Source organism: Quercus suber, unplaced genomic scaffold (assembly GCF_002906115.3).
Source record: "Quercus suber isolate HL8 unplaced genomic scaffold, Cork oak 2.0 scaffold_390, whole genome shotgun sequence".
Taxonomy (NCBI): domain Eukaryota; kingdom Viridiplantae; phylum Streptophyta; class Magnoliopsida; order Fagales; family Fagaceae; genus Quercus; species Quercus suber.
This window is the reverse complement of record NW_027069842.1, coordinates 138,658-164,669: the sequence shown is the minus strand read 5'-3', so window position 1 is coordinate 164,669 and position 26,012 is coordinate 138,658. Positions and strand designations below refer to the sequence as shown.

Below are 26,012 nucleotides of genomic sequence, written 5' to 3'. Positions count from 1 at the left end.
CAAATGTATGATGGTACTGTAGCTGAATGGTATAAAAAAAATAATTTTTTAATGTTTCCCTCTCATTAAAATAATTTAACCCTGCAATTTCTCTCTCCTCTCTCATTTTTTCTCTTTCTTTTCTCTCGCTTCCTTCTCTCTCTTTCTTTCTGCTCTCTCTTCTTCTTGCTCTCTAATTCTTCTCAATATCTTCACTCTCTCCGGCAACTCTCTAGATCGGCGTTGGGTTTCTAAATCGGCGGTGGGGTTTTAGATCAGTGGTGGGTCTCTAGGTCGGCGGTGGGTTTCTAGATCAATGGTGGGTCTCCGTGTTTTTCCTTCTCCGGCAACTCTCTCTCTCTTTCATTTTTCCTTCTCCGCATGGGTCAACAAAATCAACTTCCTTCAAGCTTTCCAATAGTGAATCCGCATCCTTCGAGCTTCGGCGGTGGTGGGTTTGGTTTTTGACCGTGGGTTGCTCTCTGTGTGTGTGTGTGTGTGTGTGTGTTTTTTTTTTTTTTTTTTTTTTTTTTTTTTTTTTTTTTTTTTTTTTGTTGATGGGTGTCGGGGACGTTTTGCCACAAAGGCCAAGATTGTAGCAATGAGCCCAAAACTCCCCTTGGGTTCGTTAAATTTGTTAGTTATTTAGAGAGCCAAGCCCAAAATTCGCAATGTGGGGTACACAAAGGCTAATGGTGCTTTATGGAAAGAGAAAACAATACAAAAATGAAGACACAAGAAAGTGTGAAATCATATATTCATGAGTCAGAAATTTCAGCCCACAGTCACACAGAGGAAGAAATTGATGGAGGTCTCGAGCAAGGGAGGGAGAGTTCCCCTATATCAATATTTTCACCCCCAGGCCTTCAAATCGTCCATACACTAAGGTAGCTGACTCGGTTCTTGTGTCAAAGTCTTGGGTTTTTTTTGTAGGGAAAAACGTGTTCCTTCCTGTGGGCTAGTGATGCATATTTATATCAAGCACCAGGGGATGCTTGTGACCAGTTTTTAGGTGGGAGGAAGGCCTTGGACCTTTTAGATGTTATTTCTATGACTTGGTGTATTATGTTTTATGCTTAGGGAAAGGTTTGGTTGCTTTTTGCATGATTATGGAAATAAAGTTGCTTCCTCTTTATAGCTACTGCCTCTGGTCTCTGTTGGCCTTGGAAGACTACATTTGGGTGGCTGAGTGGGCTAGACTGCCCAGCTTTTTCTTAGAGTCAGCTGCTTGGTGTGGGAAAATGGAGTCGGACTGAAAATTAGGGGCACAGTCACACAGAGTATGGAGTCAAATCTGTGGTGGAAATTTCTGGCATTGGACCTCCTTCATGGGCCTTAGATGCCCCCAGCGTCCATAGCCCACTTCACAGCACGTACAGGCTGGGCCTATGTAAAAAGTCCAATGGGAACTAGCCCACACCCGCCAGAACCATTCCTACTCAATTCCCCAACGATTCGCATGGGCTTGGACCATGCAACAGAGCTAAATATATTGACAAAAATACATTAGTTCGACCCGCTAAGCAATTGGGCTTAGTCATTCCGTCGGGCCATAAAATTTGTCGCGAAAATGACCATTAACATTAGCCCCCCTCACACGAGTAGCGCTTGCGGCACGCGTGTGAGCTTCACGGAATTTTCGCAAGCTCCGAACACTTAACAAAGCATAGTATGGGCCCACACCTGATGTTAGCATGGCCTATTAAATCTTCGCACTTTGCACAAACTAGTACATTGTCTGCACTTTTTTTCTTTTCCTAAAATTTCCTTTCCTTGTCTCATGTTGTTGCTGCCATCATTGTTATTGTCTTATACATATATTTGTCCTACTTTCCTTCCGCTGCCCTTTTTTTCTTTTTTCTTTTTTTTTTTTTCACTTTTTTTTCTTTTTTTTTCAAGTAATAGGCGTGTCAAAGTTGGCTTCTTCATGGATTTGTCTTATACACATATATGCATATATATATATATATATGTACATGTCTGACTCCCTCCTTTCTTTTCACACCTTTTCCTTTGCTTTTTAGTCTTCATTTTCCTTATTTTTTTCAAACAACAGGTATGTCAAAGTCTTTATGACTTTTGTCTTATACACATATATGTTTAAATATATATATATATATATATATACATACATATATTTTACTTGTCTGACTCTCTCCTTTCTTTTCATGCCTTTTTCTTTTGTTCCTAGTCACGTACTTCTTTTCTTTTGTTCTCTTTTCTTTTCCTTTTCTTTTTGTTCCACACCTTTTCCTTGGGTAAAAGGCGTGTCATCCTCAGGCCCACATAAAAGAGCTGCTTTCTCACCACTTATTTATACCCACTAAAATCAGGTCCTGAGAAACAGAGACAAACTTCTCAGCTCTTTTTTTTTTTTCTTTCGCCGAATGGGTCTCCAGACTTTACTTTGCTGTATTGTGCACTTTGCCATTTCATTTGTCATCACCATGGCTGATCAGTGAGGTGAGAAGAAAACCCAAAAAAGAAGGAAAAGAGAGAAAGAGCACAAGGGATTTTTTTTCTTTTGCCGAATGGGTCTTCAGTCTCCCTTTTGCTGTGTTGGACACTTTGCCACTTCCTTTGTTGTCACCATGGCTGATCAGTGAGGTAAGAAGAAAAGCCAAAAAAAGAAAGAGTACAAGGGAGAGAGTGAAGAAACCAGCTCTTCCCAAGGTCCCCCTTTTTTTTTTTTAGTCTTGCCTCATCATCCTACCATATGCTCTGAGCCAAATGGGTTCAAAACGATCGCACTTTAAGGGTGGCAGCAAGAGTTCAAAGCGGTTACGAACCAAAGATAGTGGTGATTCTTCGCCGTCATCAGGTGGGTTGGTGGTTGATGATTCACCATTGAGACCGCTCTGTGATCCATGGGTCACGACAACTTCGCCTTTCCCCTTTCCTTTGCCACTTATTCTCAAAATAAAAATTATATATATAAAATAAAAACACAAGATTTTTTTTTTTCCTAAAAAAAAAAAAAGACTCATCGCACGCATGAAGCGCGTGTGATGAGGCTAGTTAAAATTAGTAGGTTGAAATAAAATTGAGTTAATCCCTTTGTATGTAATCGTGTGATATGGTATTTAATATTAGATAGGTTTCTTTTTTTGAGAAAAAATAGAAGAGATAATTAATTAATTAAAAGTTATTTAATTATTAAATAATACTACTATTTAAGGGATTTCTCCTATTTTGATTCCTCATTTTTTAGCTCAAAAATGTCTCTACACCCCTATGTTTAAGTAGAGACAAATACACTATTTTCATACTCAGCCACTCCTTTCAAATTCAAGTTTTTGATTGTTAAATGAGGTGGAACCAGAGGAGCCCTTGGTTTATGGACACCATGTTCACACCTCAATCCATAGGTAGGGCCCATGTTACCTTCTCGGCTAGGGTTTTTTGGTAAAGCGTGCCACAACTAATCAAATGCAAATTTTTAGTCAATTCAATTGCACGAGAAAAGCTAATTTATTGTAAAAGTGTTGTGAACATAGAATTTATCTAATAAAATGTGACTATAGTAAGTTCCTCACCTAAAAAATAATAATAATAATAATAAAGAACGAAAAAATATTAAAATCTGGGACATTGGGCTAACTTCAACTTCAAAATAAAAAATAAATAAATAACAAAGTAAAGTGATAGTATAAATTCCTTGTTTCTGTTTTCAAACCACTCTTATCTTCCCAAAATTAGAGCTTTTGACTTCAAAACTCTGATCTATAGGATATGCTTTTAACCAGGTACACTTTATCATCTAAATATTTAACTTTTTTAGACACTTAAAATAAATATAATATAAAATTTACCCAGACCAATCTTGGAATTTCTTTTAAAAAATTGCAATTTGAAGTATAAAAACAATTGTGCAATAAAAATTGAAATTCCAAACTATTCAAGAGGTTGATTCTTATATGTCCACCCATAAGTCAACCACTCTTTAATAGTCTGTCAAGCTGTTCTTATCCTATAGATCCAAGTATAGGGCAACTACCCTTCAATTGTTTGTTCATTCCTATACAAACTAGATCAGTATTATAATCAAATAATTATAATAATGTTTTGGAAATCTTATAGTTCATATAATTTTTTTTCCCTCTAAATATTTTAGAAGGGCTGTTGCAGAAATGGGTTTGAGTGGACCAGCTCCCCTAAGGGAAAGCATAGGAGGAGGAGAACAAGTGGTGGCGCACTGTAGGGGCAGCTGAGACTATGCTCGAGTTCTACACAGATGATGCCCAATGTAGTTCTTGTCATGAGCATGAGCACCAGCTTCATAGGTCATAGCCTTTGTTGACATACTTCATGTCAGGGGTAAACTGTACTTCGTGCATAGAGAGGCTTAGAACTTAGAAGGGTACTATAAAAACAGGATACTAAGTCCAATAGTGTTAAATTTGGGGTTAAATGAATAAGAGGCTTGTTAATTGACGAAATGTAGACTTCAATTTGTAAACCCTTCTAATGACTGAAACAACTGTAGTTTGTCTATTTCTCTTACTTAGAAAAATAGGTTGCAGAAGGTGGTTAGTGGTTACATTTCTCTGAACTTGTTTCAACACTCAAGCATTTAATTTTTAGATCTCCTAAAGAATGAGATATAGTCACTGGAAAACATTGCTGGTATATGGCTGGCAATCGTATGATTAGCATTGGAAAATTTCTGTGAGATATTTTGTGGTGGGACAGACACACAAATAAGGGTCTCTACCTACCTAACCCATGCAATATACATGATATCCCTTCAACATCATAAAGGGAAAAGAACAGAAAAAGAAAAAAGCACCATACGGAAAACGTGTAGCCATTGAATCCATTTTTTCAATGCTCAAGTGCATATGGTTCCAAATTTTCCAGAGAACTCCCAGGCCATGACTTAAAATACAAGCTTCCTCATTTTTATGCTCCATTGGCAATTGTATCGTATATTCTGCTTGGAATTTCTCCCTAGTTATTGAGATATAATAAAAAAGATTTTGGAGACTTTTCACGTTGGATCTTTCCTTTTTCTTGACTGGGAAAATGACAGTCTTTCCACATCAAAACAGTCAAAAAGTAAGTCATCCATTATGTCAGATCCCTGTATCTCTTTGCATTTAACAATGGAAATTGACCTCAGAGACTTACCAAATCTTAGATCCTGTAAATAGTAGTGTAAGAAATTCCTGGGGGAGCTTTGATATAAAATGGTATGGATATGTATGCAATTTGTAAAACAAAGACCATGGCATTGTCTACCTTGAATAAGTTACTTTCCCCTGTTTCTCTAGTCGTATTGGCCATGTTACCTCATTTGTTGCTGATTCTGCTTTTGTAAATAAAGAGGCAGAGACAGATGCTTTACTCAATTGGAAAGCCAGTCTTGAAAATGAAACCCAGCCACTCCTGTCTTCATGGACTCTCCCTTCTAATAATGCAACCAATTCTTTTAATGATCAAAACACCAGCTCAATCCCATGCAGCTGGTTTGGCATTTCTTGCAGCCATGCAGGAAGTGTAATTAAATTAAACTTAAATTAAACCTGACTAACACAGGCTTAAAAGGAATTTTCATTCTCATCTCTCCCTAACCTTGCATGCGTTGATCTTAGCATGAATGAACTCTATGGTACAGTCCCTATTGAATTACTTACATATCCAAGCTAATATATCTTGCTCTGTCCTCAATTCCTCAACAAGTAGGTCAATTAGAGTCGCTTAATAACCTTTTTTTTGTATGCCAACCATCTCAATGGTCACATTCCCATTTCTTTAGGTAATTTAAGCAATTTAGATAATCAATTCTCTGGTTCTATTCCTCCAGAAATCGGGAAAGCTCCCCAATTTAGTTGAACTTGACATAAACAACAACAGTCTAACAGGTCCAATCCCTTCTAGTATTGGAAACTTAGAATAGCTAACATTTTTGCATATATACAACAATCAACCCTCAGCATATCAAGAAAAAACTCCAAGGCTACATTCCCCCAGAAATAGGGAATCCAAAATCCCCCATCTCTTTAAGACTTGAAAGAAATAATCTCTCTAGCTCAATTCCTACATCATTAGGTACACTCCACAACCCAACTTTCTTACACCTATACGACAATAAACTTTCTGGCACCATTCCTGAAGTATAAGGAAACTTGAAGTCCATGACAAGTCTTCAACTAGGAAAAAATCAGTTAAATGGTAATGTTCCAATTTCCTTGGGTAACCAACTTTCTGGTCCCATTCCTCAAGAGATAGGAAATCTCATGATGTTGGTTGTGCTGCAATTAGATACAAACCACTTCACTGGTATTTTACCTCAAAACATGTCAGAGTGGTTCACTTCAAAATTTTACTGCAAACAACAATCATCTCATAGGTCCTATACCATAAACCTTAAATAACTGCACAAGCTTATCTAGAGTCCGCCTTGAAAGAAACCAACTCTTTGGAAATATATCTGAAGATTTTGGTATCTATAGAAACCTGCAGTACAATGATCTAAGTTACAACAAATTTTATGGTGAAATCTCTCATAATTAGAGTAGGTGTCCACAGCTAAGTACCCTACAGATTGCTGGAAACAATATTAGAGGTGGCATACCCCTTGAAATCAGAAACTCCATTTAACTTCATGCACTTGATCTTTCTTCTAATCACTTAGTTGGGAAGCTACCAAATGAATTTGGGAAGTTGACTATTTTGTTGGCATTGATGTTAAATGGAAATCAACTTTTTGGAAATATACCTCCAGAGCTTGGATCATTAACAAATCTTGAGTATCTAGATCTATCTAATAATAGATTTGACAAATCAATCCCCATAAATATAGGGAACCTTTTAAAACTAAACTATTTGAACATGAGAAACAAGAAGTTTAGCCATGACATTCCAGTTCAAACTATCTTCTTGTGTAAATGAGATAAGGACATTAACAGAAATCCAGAATCAAAATATTATAAAACTGCATGGCTTTTGCTCACATTCACAATTCTCAATTTTGATTTACAAGTACCTTGAAAGGGGGATTGGCCACAATTTTGAGCAATTATGGAGGAGCAAAAGAATTGGATTGGAACAAGAGGGTGAATATCATCAAAGGTGTGGCTCACGCTCTATCTTACATGGACTATGATTGGTCACCACTAATTGTTCATAGGGACATATCAAGTAAAAATGTTTTGCTCGATTCAGAATATGAGGCTCATGTTTCAGACTTTGGCATAGCTAAGCTTCTTAATCAAGACTCGTCCAATTGAACTTCACTTGCCGGCATATATGGTTATGTTGCACCAGGTAATGTACTTATTTGTTCAATCAATATAGAATATAGATCATATGTATACTTTGCCATAATATTATGCTTTTTTGAGAGATTGCTTATATGATGAAGATAACTGAGAAATGCAACGTGTTTAGCTTTGGAGTTTTGGAAATTGAAGTGATCAAAGGAAGGCATCCTAGCAAAATCATCTCCATCATACCTACTTCATCCGTGGAGGAGGAATTATTGTCGAAAGATTTGTTAATCCAATGCATTCCACCTCCCGTGCTTCAGGTTGAGAATCAACTGATACTCATCATAAAGTTGGCAATTGAATGCTTACATGCTAATCCAGAATCTAGACCAACTACACTCATTGTCTCTCAGGTGTTATCAAGCCTAAGTAGACTTTCCTAGAGCCATCCACAGATTGACTAAGACAAGCAAGGATATGAATTATATGGGACACTAAATTTTGTCAAATTTAAGCAACTAAAGGAAATTGTTTGTTTAAGATTATGTAATGCCTAGAGTCCTACTAGATCTTTAGTTGCAAGTATCAATAATTGCAAGTATCCAACTTAAAGTTTGATTGGCTATTTATCAAATTTTCAAAAATAAAATACAGATTAGGGACGTATTATAGTGATCTTTGGTTTTAGTCATTTATATTCCAACTGAGGTGATATAAAAAGTAATGGAAAAATTTTTATTCATAGTTTGCACTATTGTCAAAATCACATATTTCAATGCAAGATCAGTATCCGTTTAATTTGTTCGCTCATGCTTTCAATTTTTTTTGCCCATTTACACATGCTTCTAATTTATTTTTTTCCTAATAAAACAAAGCCATTGACAAATGAGGATCAAGTGCACAAAATTCTAGCATGTCCATGCACTAAATTGATCTGCAAATGGCATACGTGAATTCAGAAGGCAAAGAAATTTTATTGTTGACATGCATAGCAAGATGCTATTGTGCCATAGTTGGATTATAAAACGAAAGAACGCTAGCTATTAAATGAATTCCAAGTGCCATACAACCAAAATGAGTCCTACTGCACATTCAAAGTACTAGTTACGAAAAAAGAGGTCCATCCAAAGTAAACTGGTGACTTCGGCGTTTGTCAAATTCTTTATACACAATACCCAATTGCATATCAGATGCTCTTATATACTAGAATTTTGTGAAATAGTTCTTGTTAAGTTGGATGTTGCAATCAAACAAACACACAAGCTTTCTAAACAATCAGACAGAAAAATTAGAAAAGAGAAACATATATAAACTCGAGAACCAAGTAAATAGAAGCATGTGAATGACAAAGATTGAAAATTTAATTACCCAGAAAAAGAAACAGAAAATTTCATAGAAGAATCGGGGAGAGCGAGAGAGAGAGAGAGAGCGCTACCTAATACGGTAGGATAAGCGAGGTGGGTCCTCAGTATCGGTTAAATCTCCCCAAAGATGAACACAATTTCCCCAAATTTTTGTATGGCACCGGTTTTAGAAGCACCAATCAGAGTCACAGAGCCGCGTGATATTGCAAAAAATTTAATTTGGTTCTTATCGTTAATTCAGTAACGAAAACATGACTAATAGATTCCACAAATAACACATTAAATACTTGGCTACTAAAATAATAATAAACAATTAATTTGACATTTAAAAATTGGCAAATCAGATCTAAATGAAAATAATAATAATAATAATAAATTTAATTTAATTTCGCCAAATATTTTTAAGAAGATTTTTTTTTTTTTGTTGGGTATTTCCATTCTTAATATCATAATGTATTTCTTTTCTCTCTAATTTATTTTCTCAAATTCTTCTTAAAAATATTTTGAGAAACTAAACTAAATTTTGGTTATAATTTTTTTTTTTTTAGAGATCGGACATGGCATTTTTTTGATGTCAAATTAATTTTTTATTATTAATTTAGTAGTCACGTAAGCATCTAATGTGCTACCTTTGCAATCTGTTAGCCACATAAACATTTTTCGTTACTGAGTTAATAGTAAAGACCAAATTGACTGCAAGTTGAAAATAATATGGAACAAATTGACTACTACTAAAAATGTAAGGATTGAATTAAATGTGAATCCAAAATGTAGAGACCAAAATAGTATTTTCAACTTCTTCTTTTTTAAGTGAAAAATGAAAATAGTAAATGATACTTATAAGTATTTAGTCTCAAACCTTCTTAAAATGATTCCATTATTTTCTAACATTGTATAATCAATGCAATATATTAGATTTTATAAATTAAGCTACTTATATTTATTATTTGAAAGTGTTTTTAATTTTATAATTTTTTTAAATGAAACATAATATATTTTACATTCAATTATTATATAAGTTGAGATATTTTGTAAATAATCTAATGTGTGATTAAAATTTGTTTCTAGTTCTCTTTACAAATAGTTTGTCATCAATATGTCTCAAATGACTAAAGAGTTTAATAACATAAGAAAAATATAATTTTATAAAAAACTTACTAACATTACACCTAGAATGTAACATAATTGTCAATGAAACAACTAATCTTTCTACATAAACCTCTTCTTCGAAAGCATAACCAAAGTAGACAAAGATGGGTTGAAATGGACCAAATTATACGGAATTGAACCAAATTAGACCGAATGAACCAAACTCAATTGAAGTAGGCCAAACTAGACCAAACTGGACTTAATGGATTGAAGTGAACCAAAGTTTATGGAACTAGACTGAAATACTTCGCTGATGTGGCTCAATATATAGTAACATAAAAATAATAAATATTATGATTCAATTTTGATTAGGTATTATACATAGATTCTTTGAGAACAAAACAACCCATGTGACTCTCCGCCCCTTTCTATCTAGTATGTTTTTAAATCATTAGTTTTGTTATTGTATAATTGGTTTAACCGGTACTTAATTCACAATTCTGTTGCATAATCAACTTTGGTGGGATCTAAATCAGATTTCTCACAGCCTTTTAGGTGAGGGAGAAGTGACGTTTCTAGAGCGGGATACTCTTGCTTGTGTGAGCTTGCTTGAGCGGGCTATATGCGAGCAAGAGGTAACATCTCTAGTTGTGATAATTCTAAGCTTCTCTCATGACAGCTTTTTTGGACCAAGAATTTCAACCCAATTATCAATTACATTCTTACGAATATTTGCCGATTTAAATCTTAACATAAGAGAAGATAATAACATGAATTATACTATAACTTTTCATTGCAATTAGCAAGTATATAGTTGCAGCTGGGTAACACTCAGATTTATGGGAACTGTACGTACAGGTACACATGTTTTTTTTTAATGATTTTTTTAATTTATTTTTTGTGAAGTAGGTACATATATGTTTGTTTTGCTATTTTGGAATGCATTATAGATTTTGAAATGTAAAATAGAGATTTATAGGATCTATACTAAAACATCCCATAGCAGTTGAGCTATTTTTTTAGCTATATGCATGGCACCACAAAAAGCTACTTTATCTATTTTATTTACTCATTTCACAAAACATTCAGCAGCAGTAAATCTATTTTAGCATTCAACTTAATAAAATAATATAAATGTTACAATAAAATAATATATCTACTACAATAAAATAATACATCCCACTATCAAAAAAACACCACAAACCAATTAAGCACAATCCACAACCACTACCAACCAAGAACAACCACCCACAACCACTCAACAACAACTAGCAAGCCAAGAACAACCACCCGCAACCACCGCCAAAAATCCAAATTATCAACTCCAACACTATTGAAGTTGCTAAAGTTAATTTTTTTAAGCTACTGCTAGCAATTTACTATTGCTACTTACTTTTTATTATTTTTTATTGCTCTCTTTCCCTCTCCTCTCAGAACTAATTCTCTCTCTCTCAGCCACCTTCTCTTCGCAGCCCACTGCCACCGACCTAAAACTCCGTCAAGTCACCACTTCATCAAAACCCGACCCACATATAGCACGTACTGTGATCCATGCAAAGGAGTTAGTCACAAATTGGATATTTGTACATCAAAGGAAAGAAGGCTACTACAAGATCAAGTCCAATTGGGTATTAGAGTGAAGGTTCAACTGTAGGTTGGTATTTTGGGATAGGCCAGGATAGTGGTAAGATTCCTTATACTTGTAACTGCTGTTGGGGGCAAAAAAATTTTCCTTCCGACAAATGACATTGATATTGGGTTGGAGGTCTAAACCAAAACTCGACGATGGGCTTGATGCACGGTCTAAAAGCTATCGGTGAAGATCCAAAGAATTTACTGTATTTTTATGCCTTGGGCTTAGTTTGAGACTGACAAGAATGGTCCATAAGCAATCCTTACAGCAAACACGTTAGCATGATTAAAAATCATTTTGCAAGAAATGGCCCAGCAGCAAAATGTTTCTACAGAAAATAGCCCAGCAGTAAAATGTTTCTGTAGAAAATGGCCTAGTGATGAAATGTTTTTGTAGAAAATAACCCAGCAGTAAAGTAATACAAAACAGAATAAAATTCCAGCTATTAGCTATTTTACAGATTAAGGAAAATATCTACATTTTCAGACTCATCATTTATTAGCTCTGGAGAAGAGTCTGCTAATACAATAATATGAGGGGAAAATGTTATAGTAACAATTACATCATAACCATCAGTAGTAAATGAATAAGTGAATATCATGGGTTCCATTATGACAAATAATGAGGAAAAATTTAGTGTGAGATGAAGGGAGAGAGAGAGAGATTTCAGCTAGCGCAACAAGGTCATTATGGTGCCATGACATGCTCGTGGATATAGTGTATGTAGTGAGTAGAGAGAGTCATTTGTGAGTAGTATGAGAAATGAGTAGGAGTGCACAGTAAGGCTACTAGGACTTTCTGCTGGGGGTAGCTGAGTGTTTTTAAATGGAAGTATGAAGGGTGTTTTTGAGCCAAGAGTTGGAGAACTCAGTTTCTATGCTTGAAGTTGAGAGCTCAGTGATTTAAAACTTTGCTAAAGTTTAGAGAAGAATAAGACAGAGAAACTCAGGAAGGGTTCTTCTCTATTGGTGTATATCTTAGTGTGAGATGAAGCATTAATGAAGAGTTCCATTTATAGTTGGGTTTTAGGGGGTAATTAGCAAATAATCTCTGCCTAATTTCCCTCAATCTTCAGAAAATCCTTAGAGAATCTTTCCTAGGATTTTAGCTAAGAGTGGTAAGCTCAACTTTTAGAAGGTTCTTGCTGTTTTGGGTAATAACAGCTAGGACTTTGATTTAGCATTGATTGCTGATTGGCCTTGACTGATGGGATTAAAGCATGCTTTAGGCTAATGATCTTGGTTATGTTGCTACTAGAATCAAAGCTCCCTAAGGCAGATTGTATCACCCCAAGCCAGGTGTCAATCTTGGTGCCCTTGTTGGGAACTCTGCTGGGATCCCCTTGGTGTCCTCCAAACCGCATTTCCCTAAGTTTCCTCATTTGGGGTTCATGTGCTTGGTCCATGAACCTGAGAATACACATTTTAGTATGAAAATGAATTGCTTTCATGTTGTTTTAGGAGCTTTAGTGGTTTGGTCATGGCTGCTCTTGATTCTTGACCAGATGGGTTGGAAAAGAAAGAAGGGACAGCTAGCTGAAGCTTTCTAGCTTTCTGTCGCGTTAGTTTCAGCTTTATGTCACATGAGAAATAATGGAATTTCAGATTGTGAATGAAGGGTTTAACCCCTGATGGACACGTGTCCTCTTTTAATCTGATTGGACAAGTTGGGACTTGATGTGAATGGGCTCTAACTGTTTAGTTATGTTGAAATTTGGCTGATTAGCTCACGTGATCTCCAACTGCTGGGATTTGTGTGTCAGCTGGGCTGGCTCAACTAGGCTTTGTAGCTGAGCTTCTTTGGGCTTGGTTATCCCTACAAAATGAAGAGTTTTGCCATAGGTGATATACACGGGCTTTTTATAAACTTTGTAAGAGAGGTATTTATTTAGGGATGAGTATTTATACTTCCCATGAGTGAGGGATTTAGTATATGTAAAACAAGTGTTAAAATAGTATTTGAGTTTTGTAAATATGTGTCAAAATAGCATTTGGGCTTTATGAAATAGTTGTCAATTTAATATTTGGGCTTTGTAAAATAAATGCCAAATTAATATTTGGGCTTTGTAAAATAAATGCCAAATTAGTATTTGGGCTTTTTAAAAATAGGCTCCAAATTAATATTTGGGCTTTGTAGGATTTTGTAAAAATATTGCCATATCGTAACAGGCTTTAGAAATGCCGCATCATAGCGGGTTTTAGAGATACCCCATCATAGCAGGCTTTAGAGATGCCGCATCGTAGCAGGCTTTGTAAGAAGGTTTTGTTGGGCTTTTGGGCTTTGCTCATAAGTTAAATGATTTTGGGTTTTTTGTAGAGATAGCATAATTTGTGGTCCAATTTTGGTAGTAAGGTGATAAGTATTATTTGTGGAAAATCTAAATTGGATAATATGTGGGATATAATGGGTAATATTTGTGAGAAGACCCAAGGTAATTTATGGGGCTTTATATAAGAAATATTTGTGGGAGCCTAATAACATGGAGAATATGTGGGAAATATTTATGTGGGCTCAAAATAATTTATAAGCTTGTGTGGGTATTTTTGTGAGTGGGCTAATGAAATTAAGGCCCGAAAATTTGTACCTCAACAACCGCTTGATTATTGATTAGTGGATTCTTAGGAGTGGTGAACTTAAATTCATCTGATAGGGTTTTTGCCTTGCAAAAAGTTTTCTCCATTTGTCAACAAATCATCGTGTCTATTTATTTTCCGTTTCATTTAGTTTATTTGGTGATTTGTTGGTACCTCCACGATTTGCATGTATTTGACCTAATTAATCAACTTAAATAATTGAATTAATTAACCGGGGTCAAGCTATCTTAACCCAAAAATATCTAAATAGAAGCTTACAGTCAAGAATATTTAATTCGTAGTGAACTTAACTATGATTACAAAACCTAACACTGAAACCCTCAGACTTCTTTGATGTGGATCTACTCCAACATGAACCTCTAGTTCATGCTTTTGATCTTCAGTACACTTGATATCTAAAACTTGGGTTGCAACTTTGTTCCACCAATACTTGTAGTATAGGAATGAACCTTGATAAATGCTTGAAAGAGTAGAAGGCACAAAACCTCTCAGATCTCAAAAGAATAGCTCTCCAAGACTTGAAAAATGTGATTTAAGGTTTTCCTTACATACCAAGTAAGTCTAGACTAAAACCCTAAACATTTGATTGACTAACGAGCTTTATTACAATTCTGTAGGTTGCATCTCGATTGGTCGAGCTCTTCAGTTTTTCAATAATTGAACGTGCAGCTTGTACATTCTTGAATTCTAAATTGTAGCACTTTGAGCAATGTCTAATACACTTTACAGACACTAAGATCTATTCCTATGCTCTATCTGTTTCAGTGATGATGTTTTTTTAGAAAATGAGTCATTTAAAAAAAAACATTTTCTATAAAACTATCTTATTTTCCTATATTTGGTAGCAACCTTAAATGAGTTGAAAAATAATCTTTTAACTTTCCTTATTTAGCTTGCTGTGAGATAAAGTTATTTTCCAAAAAAATAAAAAATAGTGGAAAATAATCTCTAAAAATAAGCCATACTTTTTATCTTGACTAAAGATAGTTTTCCTTTGAATTATTTTTTCTAATTCTACCAAACATTGAAAAATACGAAAAACTATCTTTATACAAGGTTTTTTACCAAAACAAACAGAACACTAGACAAGTTTATGAACATGGTTTGCCAACAAATAAATCATTTACTAAACATTTACACCTAAATATTTTGAACCTTACACCTTGCAATGCGTCTCTTGGCAGATCGAGATTTTTAGAGTTCTTAAAATACTTTACCACGCAAACTTTGTTTAATCTAGAGTCTTGCTTGTTCATTTTTAAATCAATAATTTAGATTATAACATGTCATTAATCAACCAACAAAAACTTTAAATAATAATGTCAGATGACTCACATCAACTATAATTATGTCACATGCCGGGACGGAACCATGTACAAGCTAAGGGGGGCTGTGCCCCTGGCCCCCCCCCCCCCCCCCAAATTTTTAAAAAATAGTAAAATTAGGTATATATTTAAGATTTTAGAAAATAAGTCCAAGAAAAATTATATTTGCCATCCTCAAGAAAATTATATTTGTCCCTCTCAACTTTAAATCCTAGTTTCATCCCTAGTCACATGACTCACATCACCTATTAAAAAGAAAAACAAATTACAGATTTTAATCAATTAGTCCTATGGGCCCTCTTTCTTCTTCTTTTTTAGGAACAATCTTAGCAAACAACTTCCACTTGATTTCTTTGGTTTTTACTTTCCGGAAGGAACTACAGAAAAAAGTTACAAACATTACGAGAAAGTCCCCCACCACCAACCCCCCAACCCAAAAAATAAAATAAAATAAAATAAAATAAAATTTGGGATGTAAACTTCCTTCCAACTAGTCAAATATTTCTTTTCTTTTCTTATCTTCATTTTCAGAAACTAGTAAGCAACTTCCACTATATTTATCACATAAAGTTACAAACAATATAAGAAATGACGCCCCAAATGTAGCCTCAAGGAAATAATGGTTTGACTAACACCAACCATTATATAACAACAACCATGTTCTCTAAAAAAAAATATATAACAACAACCAAAGCTGGACGAGTTTATTTCCATTCCTTCTTTAATTTATAACTGTATTTGTATAATGTACATTTTTTTTTTATAATGTATAACTGTATTTGTATAATTAACCCACGAAAATAAACTCTGTTAACTACATAAGTTCCTTCTCTCACTCACGTTTTAGTAGTTGGTAGGGACTACCACAACAACTAATAGGAAAAAAAACCATTTAATGTCAAATTGTCAATTATTGTGCTTAATGGTAAAGGTGCAATAACCTTATCTGGGATTCGCAATTATTCATTGAAATCAATTCAGTGGTCCACATTTGATTCACATAAAGATTGGTAAACAAAAGACCTTTCTGCTCTGCTGCACGCTTTAAAAGCAAAATAGGAAGTGTTTTTAGAGTTATTGCAAAACAAAAAAAAAACTATTACAGTTCATATTTCTCTCTCACTCTCTCTTGGTTCTCTTGTTTGCAGTCTCTTTCACCACTCACGTTTTTTGCAAAGAAGAAAGCATGGCTGCAGAGTTAGTGGGTGGCGCAGTTCTCTCTGCATTACTTCAGGTGGCGTTTGACAGAGTGGCCCCTCGTGACGTTGTCAACTTTCTCAAAGGAAGCAAACGTATCGATGGATTGGTGCAAAAGCTGAAGATAGTACTGATATCTGCTAATTCAGTGCTCAATGATGCAGAGGAGAAGCAATTTACAGACTCAAATGTGAAACAGTGGCTGGATGAGCTTAAGGATGCTGTATATGTTGCGGATGACCTCCTCGATGAGATTGCCACTGAAGCCTTACGACCCAAGTTAGAAGCTGAATTTCAAACCAGCAATAGTAAGGTATGGGGCTTCTTCTCAACTTCTTCTAATTCATTTGACAAAAGAATACAATCGGAGCTAGAAAAAATTCTGGATAGACTAGAATATATTATAAAACAGAAGGATGCCCTTGGTCTTGTTGCAAGTGTTGCCGTGAAGGATGCACTTGGTCTTAAAGGTATACAATCAAGACCATTGACAACTTCTTGCCCTGAAGAATATGGTGTGTTTGGTAGAGACAAGGACAAGGAGGAGATATTTGAGAAGTTCCAATCTAATGGTGCAAGTGTTGATGGGATATGTGTTGTTCCTATAGTGGGTATGGGTGGGGTTGGTAAAACAACTCTTGCACGGTTTGTTTTCAATGACAAAAGAGTAAAGGAGAATTTTGATCTCAAAGCTTGGGTTTGCGTTTCAGAAAATTTTGATAATTTTAGGATAGCAAAAACAATTTTTGAGGAGGTCACTTCGTCTACTTGTGACAATCAAAACATTAATTTTCTGCAAAATAAAATTAGAGAGAAATTCATGGAGAAGAAAGTTTTCATCATTTTAGACGATGTTTGGAATGAGAAATATGATGATTGGGTTGAGCTACTTAAAGTTTTCAGATGTGGGGCAAAGGAGATTAAGATCATTGTTACTACACGTAGTACAAAAGTCGCATCAAATGTTCGCACTGTTACAGCTTTTTTTCTAAGACAATTATCGGATGAAGAATGCTGGTCGTTGTTTAAAGAACACACATTTATAAATGGAAAGACTAGTGATCCAATTCTAGAGGATATTGGTAGGCAAATTGTCCAGAAGTGTAAAGGCTTACCTTTAGCAGCAAAAACACTTGGTGGTTTGCTGCGTTGTGAGCAAGATCCAAAGGAGTGGATGATGATTATGAACAGTGCTATATGGAATTTACCAGAAGAAAAAAATAGCATCCTTCCAGCTCTAAGATTGAGCTACCACTACCTCCCATCACATTTGAAGCATTGTTTTGCTTATTGTTCCATCATTCCAAAGGATTATGAATTCAAGAAAGAGGAGTTGGTCTTGTTGTGGATGGCACAAGATTTTTTGCAGCAATCCAAAGGAAATGGGAGGATGGAAGAAATAGGTGAGCGGTACTTTGATGATCTAGTATCTAGGTCACTTTTTCAACAATCAAGTAGTAATGAATCATGTTTCATAATGCATGACCTAGTCAATGACTTGGCAAAATTTATATCAAGAGAATTTTGTTTTAGGCTAGAGGAGGATGATGAGTTGAATGAAATAACAGAAAAGACGCGCCATTTTTCATGTTATGAAGGTGGATTTGATGAATCTAAGAAATTTGAGATCCTTTATGAAGCAAAGGGTTTGCGAACTTTCTTGGGAGAATTAAATTGTAGTTGGCAAGAATATGACAACATACGGAAGATGATAGGTGATTTGTTGAAGGAATTTAAGACCTTGCGGGTTTTAACATTTTCTAGTTCAATAATAACAGAGTTGCCTAATTTTGTTGATAATTTGAAGCACCTTCGTTATTTGAATATTAGTGACACTGAAATCAAACACTTGCCCAATTCTTTATGTAACTTGTATAATTTGCAAACCTTGATATTGTCACCGTACATCACCAAGTTGCCTACCAACATGAGTAAACTAGTCAACTTGCGCCACCTAGATAATAGTGAAGCCAATATGGAAGAAATGCCACCACAAATGGGTAAATTGAAAAATCTTAGAAAATTACCCCTTTTTTTTGTTGGACAACATGATGATGGGTCCAGTATCAGGGAGTTGGGAGAGCTTCGACATCTTTCTGGAAATTTGTCTATATTTAACTTGGTAAACGTTCAATGCATTAATAAAGATACTACAGGTGTTATATTAAAGAATAAGGAAGATTTATCTAAGTTGGAGTTGAAATGGAAACCTGGTCATGGCACTGATGATTCAGAAAAAGAAAGAATTTTGCTTGAGCAGTTGTGTCCTTGTGCAAACTTGAATTCCCTCACCATCACTAATTATGAGGGTACAAGTTTTCCAAAATGGTTAGGAGACTCGTCATTCTCTAAAATGGTGTCCATATTGCTAAGTAATTGTGAGAATTGCTTCTCCTTGCCTCCACTTGGACAGCTACCTGATCTCAAGAACCTTGAAATTGAATATTTTGGTAAAATAACTTGTGTGGGACATGAGTTCTACGGGAATATGATTAAGCCATTCAGAGCCCTTGAGTGTTTAGCATTTCGAAATATTCCAGAGTGGCGAGAGTGGATTATTTTTGAAGGGGAAGTTTTTTCTGCTCTTCGAGAACTTTATATTTATTCTTGTCCCAAGCTAAATGGGGATCTGCCCGTTCAACTTCCCTCTTTGACCATACTTGATATTAGGCGTTGTGGGCAGCTTGTTGCTTCGCTTCCTAACACTCCAGCTCTCCATAAATTATTATGCACTGGGAAAATACAGATTCCAAGTGGTCATGGCTATCAATCACTTAAAAGTGCGGACATAAAGGGTGGTGGTGATTCAATTTTGTCAGTTCTACCAGAGTTTGCTTCCCTCACTCACTTGAAATTCTATTGGTGCCCTATTTTAGTTTCCTTTCCCAGCGGAGGACTGTGTGCTCCAAATTTGTCTGTGATTGTAATCGAAAACTGTAGAAACTTAAAGTCACTACCTGAAGGGATGTACACCCTCCTCCCATCTCTTGTGCATTTGGAATTGAATTGGTGTACAGAACTGGAATCGTTTCCTGAGGGAGGTTTACCCTCCCACTTAGAAAGTCTTCTTATATGCGGCTGCGACAAACTCATTTCCCGTCGCATGGAGTGGGGATTGCAAGGACTTTACTCTCTCAGACGTTTTGCAATTCATGGTCAATGCAAAGAACTAGAGTCCTTTCCGGAGGAGTCGTTGCTGCCTCCTAATCTTACCAATTTCTATATTCGTGGTTTACCATATCTAAAATCGCTCAACGGTAAGGGGTTTCAACACCTCACCTCTCTTAAACACTTAAGGCTTTGGGAATGCAATAATCTTGACTGCTTACTAGAAGACGTTTTGCCTACCTCTCTCTATGAGCTAGATATCTTTGATTGCCGTTTGGTGAAAGAACGGTATGGAAATGAGAAAGGGGAGGGCCGGGTCAAGATTGCTCACATCCCAAAAATAGAAATACGATCTTCGGCCCAGGTACTTATTCACATTTTCGTGAATTCCCATCAAGCTACAGTGAAAATTTTTGCGCGCGATTACCAAAAATTTCTTTTCAAAGAAACGTTTTTTTTAATGGGCATCTGAAATTTCTTTTGGAGATTAATTCCTCTATTCATCAAGCATGATAACCCCTATCAAAATAACTTACATCATACTTTAAATCTTTTTCACCCAAATTCATTCTATTTCATCTAACTTTTTAATGCGAAGATTTGAAGCATTTAAAAAAAAAAAAAAAAATTTATATATAGGTGAATATTTCATTAAAAGCTTAAAAGTATGTTTATAAACACTTAATCATAAGCTCTATAGACCTTATGTCATGAACCACAATTTTTGTTTTTGTTTTTGTTCTAGTGTGTTCTTTAATTGTAAATTATAGAAAAACTCCCCAACATCTAGAACTATATACATATACTATAACATGCTACAGTAGACATATTTGAACTAGGTGATTTTCAACGTGGTGATATATACTCATTTTATTGCCTTTTCTTTTGCAGTGTTACTTTTACTTGTAAATAACAAGTGCCTCACACCCCCGTTGTCAATATCAAGCCACTGCTTGCTGCTGGTCCTTTTGCATTATGTATGAACTCCTAAATGTCAATTCTCCCAAAAAAAAAAAAAAAAAAATATAAGAAAAAAATTATAGAAAATTGTTCCTTCAATTTGATTAAAGTTTTAGAGGATAATAACAAAGTATGTTATAGTAAAGTTAAAAAAAAAAAATTGGTTTTTATAATATTTGTAAAGGTGATTTATGGTTACTAGCCTCATCATGCGATGACTGATGAGGCCTTTTTCTTTTTTTTTCTTTTTTGTGTATTTGTGTAGCCAAATATATATGTGTGTGTGTGTGTGTGTGTGTGTGTGTGTGTGTGTGAGCTGATGAGGCCTTTTTTTTTTTTTTTTTTTTTTTTGGTGCTATTTTGTAGCCAAATATATATATGTGTGTGTGTGTGTGTTTTTTATATATATAATTTTATTTTGAAATTTTAATTATAATGAGGCTTTTTTAAGTGGTCCTATTTTGTAGCACAACAAAAACTGTGTTTTATTATATATATTATATATATATATTTTTATTTTGAAATTTAATTTATAAGTGAATAAAGAAATTTGAAAATCTACAGGAGAGTGATCCTATTTTTTAAGTAATGTTTTAGTAGGAGTTAGAGTTGGATTTTTATCGGATTGTTATTTAGTTTTGACTACTCTACTTGTATAAGGAGTATGAACATGAAAATGAGAAATCCAAACAGGAAAGCCCCGTAAATAGTATTATAGATAAATGCTTTATCCTATGCTCTACAGACCATATATCATGATATTGATACCACAACTTTAGTATTAGACAATTTCGTTTTTTATTTATTTTTATAATTAATTAATTTAGAAAAACGTCACGACATCCAGATTATTCTTCTGCTTTATTATGTGTGCTTCTATTTCATAATTCTTCCCCAGTAAAAGTGACTAATAAGTTGCATTTATGTAGAGAGTTCATTTGTTTTAGGTATGATATGTAAAACCTATATTTCTAAAACAATCCTTTGCAATGATGATTTTGGCAGATAGACAGACAGTAGGGAAGTGTTGCCTAAGATTGCTAATGTCTATGCCAAACCGATTGACACTCTTCACAAAATTTAGTTTAAATACAATGATTTAATTAGGCAAGTAGGGAATTTAAAACGCTTTGATTTCAATTACTATTGGATGCATTTGCGTGAATCAATAATCTTTTTTTTTTTTTTTGGTCAATGTTGTTGCTTTCTCAGCTTGCCATACTAGCATTTGCAATTAAATTTTTTTCCTTTCTTCAATATTTTAATTTATTTTCAAGGCTTCTACACAATTCTACCTGGTTTCCATCTGACTTGTATATCTTTGGTGCTTCCAGCAATAATATGCTATAAATAGCCCTGTGAGGTTCAAGCTTGTGATATGAAAATTATTACCTTGCTTTCAAAATCCAGGGTGACTTCAGCCAACCAACTCAAACTTCCTCTGCAACCAGAACGTTTGGTAAGCATTCAAACCTCTTTGTTCGAGATTTCTACAAATGGTTTACAACGTGTATCTATATTATTATTTAAGGGGTTTTTCCTGTTTGGATTCCTCTTTTTTTTTTTTTTTGGTTTAAAAATGCCCCTACACCCTTATATTTAAGTAGAGACAAAACTAAAGGACAATCGATAAAAATACAACTTTAACTCCCACTAAAACATTGCTATAAAAAATAGGGTACTTTTTGATTAATTTACAAATTGCTTTATCTACTTATAAATTAAATTTTCAAAATAAAAATTATATATATAAAATTACCTAAAATTCCCTGTTTGGATTCCTCATTTTTTTTTTTTTTTTGGTTTAAAAATGCCCCTACACCCTTATATTTAAGTAGAAACAAAACTAAAGGACAATCCGGTAAAAATACAACTTTAACTCCCACTAAAACATTGCTTAAAAAATAGGTCACTTTCTGATTGATTTACAAATTGCTTTATCCACTTATAAATTAGATTTTCAAAATAAAAATTATATATATATATATATATATTACCTAAAAACTAGGCCACTCTCCGGTTGATTTTCAAATTGCTTGATCTACTTATAAATTAAATTTTCAAAATAAAAATTATATATATAATTGCCTAAAAATAGGGCCACTCTCCGGTTTATTTTCAAATTGTTTGATCCACTTATAAATTAAATTTTCAAAATAAAAATTATATATATAAAATAAATACATAGGTTTTTCTTTTTCTTTTTTGCTACAAAATAGGACCACTAAGACTCATAACACTCCTGGTTGTATTAGTAGTTCTAAATACGTAATATTAATGAGAAANAGGGTCACTTTCTGATTGATTTACAAATTGCTTTATCCACTTATAAATTAGATTTTCAAAATAAAAATTATATATATATATATATATATAATTACCTAAAAACTAGGACCACTCTCCGGTTGATTTTCAAATTGCTTGATCTACTTATAAATTAAATTTTCAAAATAAAAATTATATATATAATTGCCTAAAAATAGGGCCACTCTCCGGTTTATTTTCAAATTGTTTGATCCACTTATAAATTAAATTTTCAAAATAAAAATTATATATATAAAATAAATACATAGGTTTTTCTTTTTCTTTTTTGCTACAAAATAGGACCACTAAGACTCATAACACTCCTGGTTGTATTAGTAGTTCTAAATACGTAATATTAATGAGAAAACGTATGAATCTCAAATTGAAATGAATGAAAAATTATGACACTAAAAAAAAAAGCCTCATCACATGCACGAAGGATGTGTAATGAGGCTAATTTTTATTTGATAAGAAAAACTTGAATTTCATTAAATAGAAGTGAAAGAAATTACATTATTAAATGTTAAATGCTGTTCGCAAAAGTTCACATACTTGTGTTGATAAGAAAGACTTGAATTTCATAAAAAGAAGTGAAATAAATTACATTATTAAATGTTAAATGATGTTCACATACTTGTGTGTGTGTGTGTGTGGACCTCCAGTCTACTAACAGTGGATGATGGCCCAACAAAGCCTAACACAATATATTTGTTAGAGAATGAATTATATAAGAGAGTAGCTCAATAAATCAAGTATGGACCTTAATTGTTCGGATTCAAGCCAAGAAGACAAACACAATGCTAAGGAAAGCTCTCATCGGTCATATCCGACGATAAAGTGTTCTTATATATACTCCAGTTATCTAATACAAGGTGTTCTGTTCTTTCTTTCTTCTTTTTCTCTCTCAAATTACATGCCCCTTTTTTCACGGGGGTCTTTCCCTTATATAGTCCTGTTCTTTTCAGTCTCAGCCTTCCACATGTTGACCATGTAGGTGATTTCTTGGATGCTTGTCCCATCAGAAACCTCCTTGAAGTTTTGTGAGTAGCTGTGAACTAAAATATCCTTCCTCAGGAGTTATTTCCACATAAATGTGGCCAATTTATTAGGTGTAGAGCATTTAATGTGGTGGTAGCAACTTTCTTCTCAGATATTTCTTAGGTTACTATTAGCTCCTTTCCCTAAAACTTATCCTCGGAAGTATAGTTGCCCCTTGTACGGTATTCTCTAGGTGACCGGGTTCCAACCTTTCACAATGCTTTCCCGAGGAAGTTCGGATCCTCAGGAGACACCATCCGTTCGTCATTAATTGTCCTTGCCCTCGATCCATTGACCCCCATACTCATTTCACTGTTCAACTATCCTCGGGTTCCTATAAGTACTCGGGCATGGCCCACGGCCCAACACTCCTACTCGGCTCACTTATTTTTTTTAAGATTTATTCTCAAAGTTTCCTAACCTTCCATTATTACTGATGCCTGGAGGTTGGCCCTGAGAGCATTTATTGTTTAGTTTTGATCAAGACAGGACTTCTGAGCGCAATGGAAAAAATAACCCCTAGTGGTCCTCATTGTTAGCATTGAAATTTGATTAAAAGGAAATCATTTCCTTGAGGAAAAAAATCAAGAATGGACTAGGATCTTGGAATTTCTTCAACTTCATTATTTCTTTGTGAAATGTCAAGCAAATGTATTGAGCTAAAAAAAATTTGTCCTTCTCAAAAAAAAAAAAAAAAAAAACAGATAATAATTTTGTTCCTTTTGCACATAATTCTTGAATTCAAATTTTATTTCTAAACCTTGCCATATGCTTGACAAGAGGAGGTTGGGAAATTCAGGAGAAACTTATCATATCATTGAAAGTGTATTGGTGGTGGTAGCATTCCAAATCTCACCAGGTACTCTATCCTAGTTTCAACTAGACTAACCCTTCATTTATGCATTTCCAAGTTTCAAATCCTTTGAATCTTTTTCCTTTTTTCTTTTTTGTATATTTTTTTCAAAAAGATTAAGAAATTATAGGCATCAGCTTAACTTTTTGGTAGTACTCGCTAAAACGTTTCCATAACATCAATAGTCTTAATATTTTATTTTGTGCAGCACATGAACAAGGCCCGATGTTCTGGCTTTTTCAGCTCACCACCAACAAATGCCCTTATTTGGCTGTGGACAGATCTGCCTGTATGTTTCTTCTGATTAGTCCTAGCTAGGTAAAAATCCTTTAATTTGAGTTGTTTCCCACTTTTTATTGACTCATTAACTGAGCTATTGACTTGTAGGAGTTGATAGATGACGAGTTCCAAATAGATGTCACACCAACTGGATCAATCCCTTGTGGTTCTGTCGAACAGCTTTGTTGTGTTGGCAAGGTAAGCTTATAGTTGGCTATGCTGATAGGTCTATCAAGGTATGATTTTCAATATGCTATATAAATTGATGAGAGATTCACATCATAGGCTTCCTTTCAATCTTGGTGTGGGTGATGCTATGACGTTTGTGTGAAAATGAACCCTAATCTTCTGTTGTCATTAAGCACTTTTTGTTATGGTTGACATCACTTCCACTTGAAACTCTTTCCTCGTTTGATAAAGATACATCATATATCTGAAACTGATTTTATATACCTTCCTATTTATATTTATTCATTTCATTTGCATGCATGCTTGTTTGCCCTATTTATATTTCTGGCAGCTCAGATCCTTACACACAAGGTATTGCTTACATAATCAATCTGAACCATCCATTTTATGGGTCCCATCTAGTAGATCTTGATTGGGGAAGTTGGGTCGCTTTTATATGTGTATTTTTTCCTAGATGACTATACATACTAGGAATGAGTTTTTTAGAAAATGGTTAATATGTTACATTATCTGATCAAGCTCATGACATGACTGACCGGTTGAAGGTTTTACTAGATATGATAATAGAGATGAAAATGGCATACCTTGAGCATGTATTATTAGTTCATAGCTTCATGGTAGGAAACTGATTCATTCCACATCTAAGTTCTGATAGTTTAAGGGGAAAATAAATTAAAAAGAAAAATGTTTAAAGCTTTATCATTCCAAGAACTTTTAGTTGATTGGTAAACATTCCAATAGCCATTCTATTGTCTTTTTACTTTTGTTTTTACTAGTATATATTAGATGCTGACTAATAATGACTTGATTGCACCAGGTGTATTTTTACGGAAAGTGATCCTTGTGTCACTTGGTGTGCTGCTGTTTCATTTCTTTTTATGTGGATCAA

At 34.4% G+C, this 26,012-nt stretch overlaps 1 protein-coding gene and 2 long non-coding RNA genes across 4 annotated transcripts; 1 reads left to right on the top strand and 2 right to left on the bottom strand.

Moving 5' to 3' along the window:
* Positions 1–5,795: 5,795 nt before the first annotated feature.
* On the bottom strand, positions 5,796–8,788 carry LOC136062195 (uncharacterized). The gene is made up of 2 exons (XR_010624009.1): positions 8,626–8,788; positions 5,796–6,438 (listed from the first exon to the last, which is right to left on the bottom strand). It is a non-coding gene; the product is annotated as an uncharacterized LOC136062195 (long non-coding RNA).
* Positions 8,789–16,121: 7,333 nt separating this feature from the next.
* On the bottom strand, positions 16,122–17,622 carry LOC136062194 (uncharacterized). Its single transcript, XR_010624008.1, has 2 exons — positions 17,508–17,622; positions 16,122–16,679 (listed from the first exon to the last, which is right to left on the bottom strand). It is a non-coding gene; the product is annotated as an uncharacterized LOC136062194 (long non-coding RNA).
* On the top strand, positions 16,382–20,516 carry LOC112008207 (putative disease resistance protein At3g14460). Of its 2 annotated transcripts, XM_065760984.1 has the most exons (3): positions 16,382–19,649; positions 19,758–19,864; positions 20,392–20,516. In XM_065760984.1, exons 1-3 carry the CDS (start codon positions 16,382–16,384, stop codon positions 20,407–20,409), a joined length of 3,393 nt encoding a protein of 1,130 aa, XP_065617056.1. In that variant the 3' UTR covers positions 20,410–20,516. The 2 variants fall into 2 exon arrangements, with proteins under 2 accessions (XP_065617056.1, XP_023896311.2); XM_024040543.2 differs by having other exon boundaries at positions 16,382–19,864.
* The last annotated feature ends 5,496 nt before the right edge of the window (positions 20,517–26,012 follow it).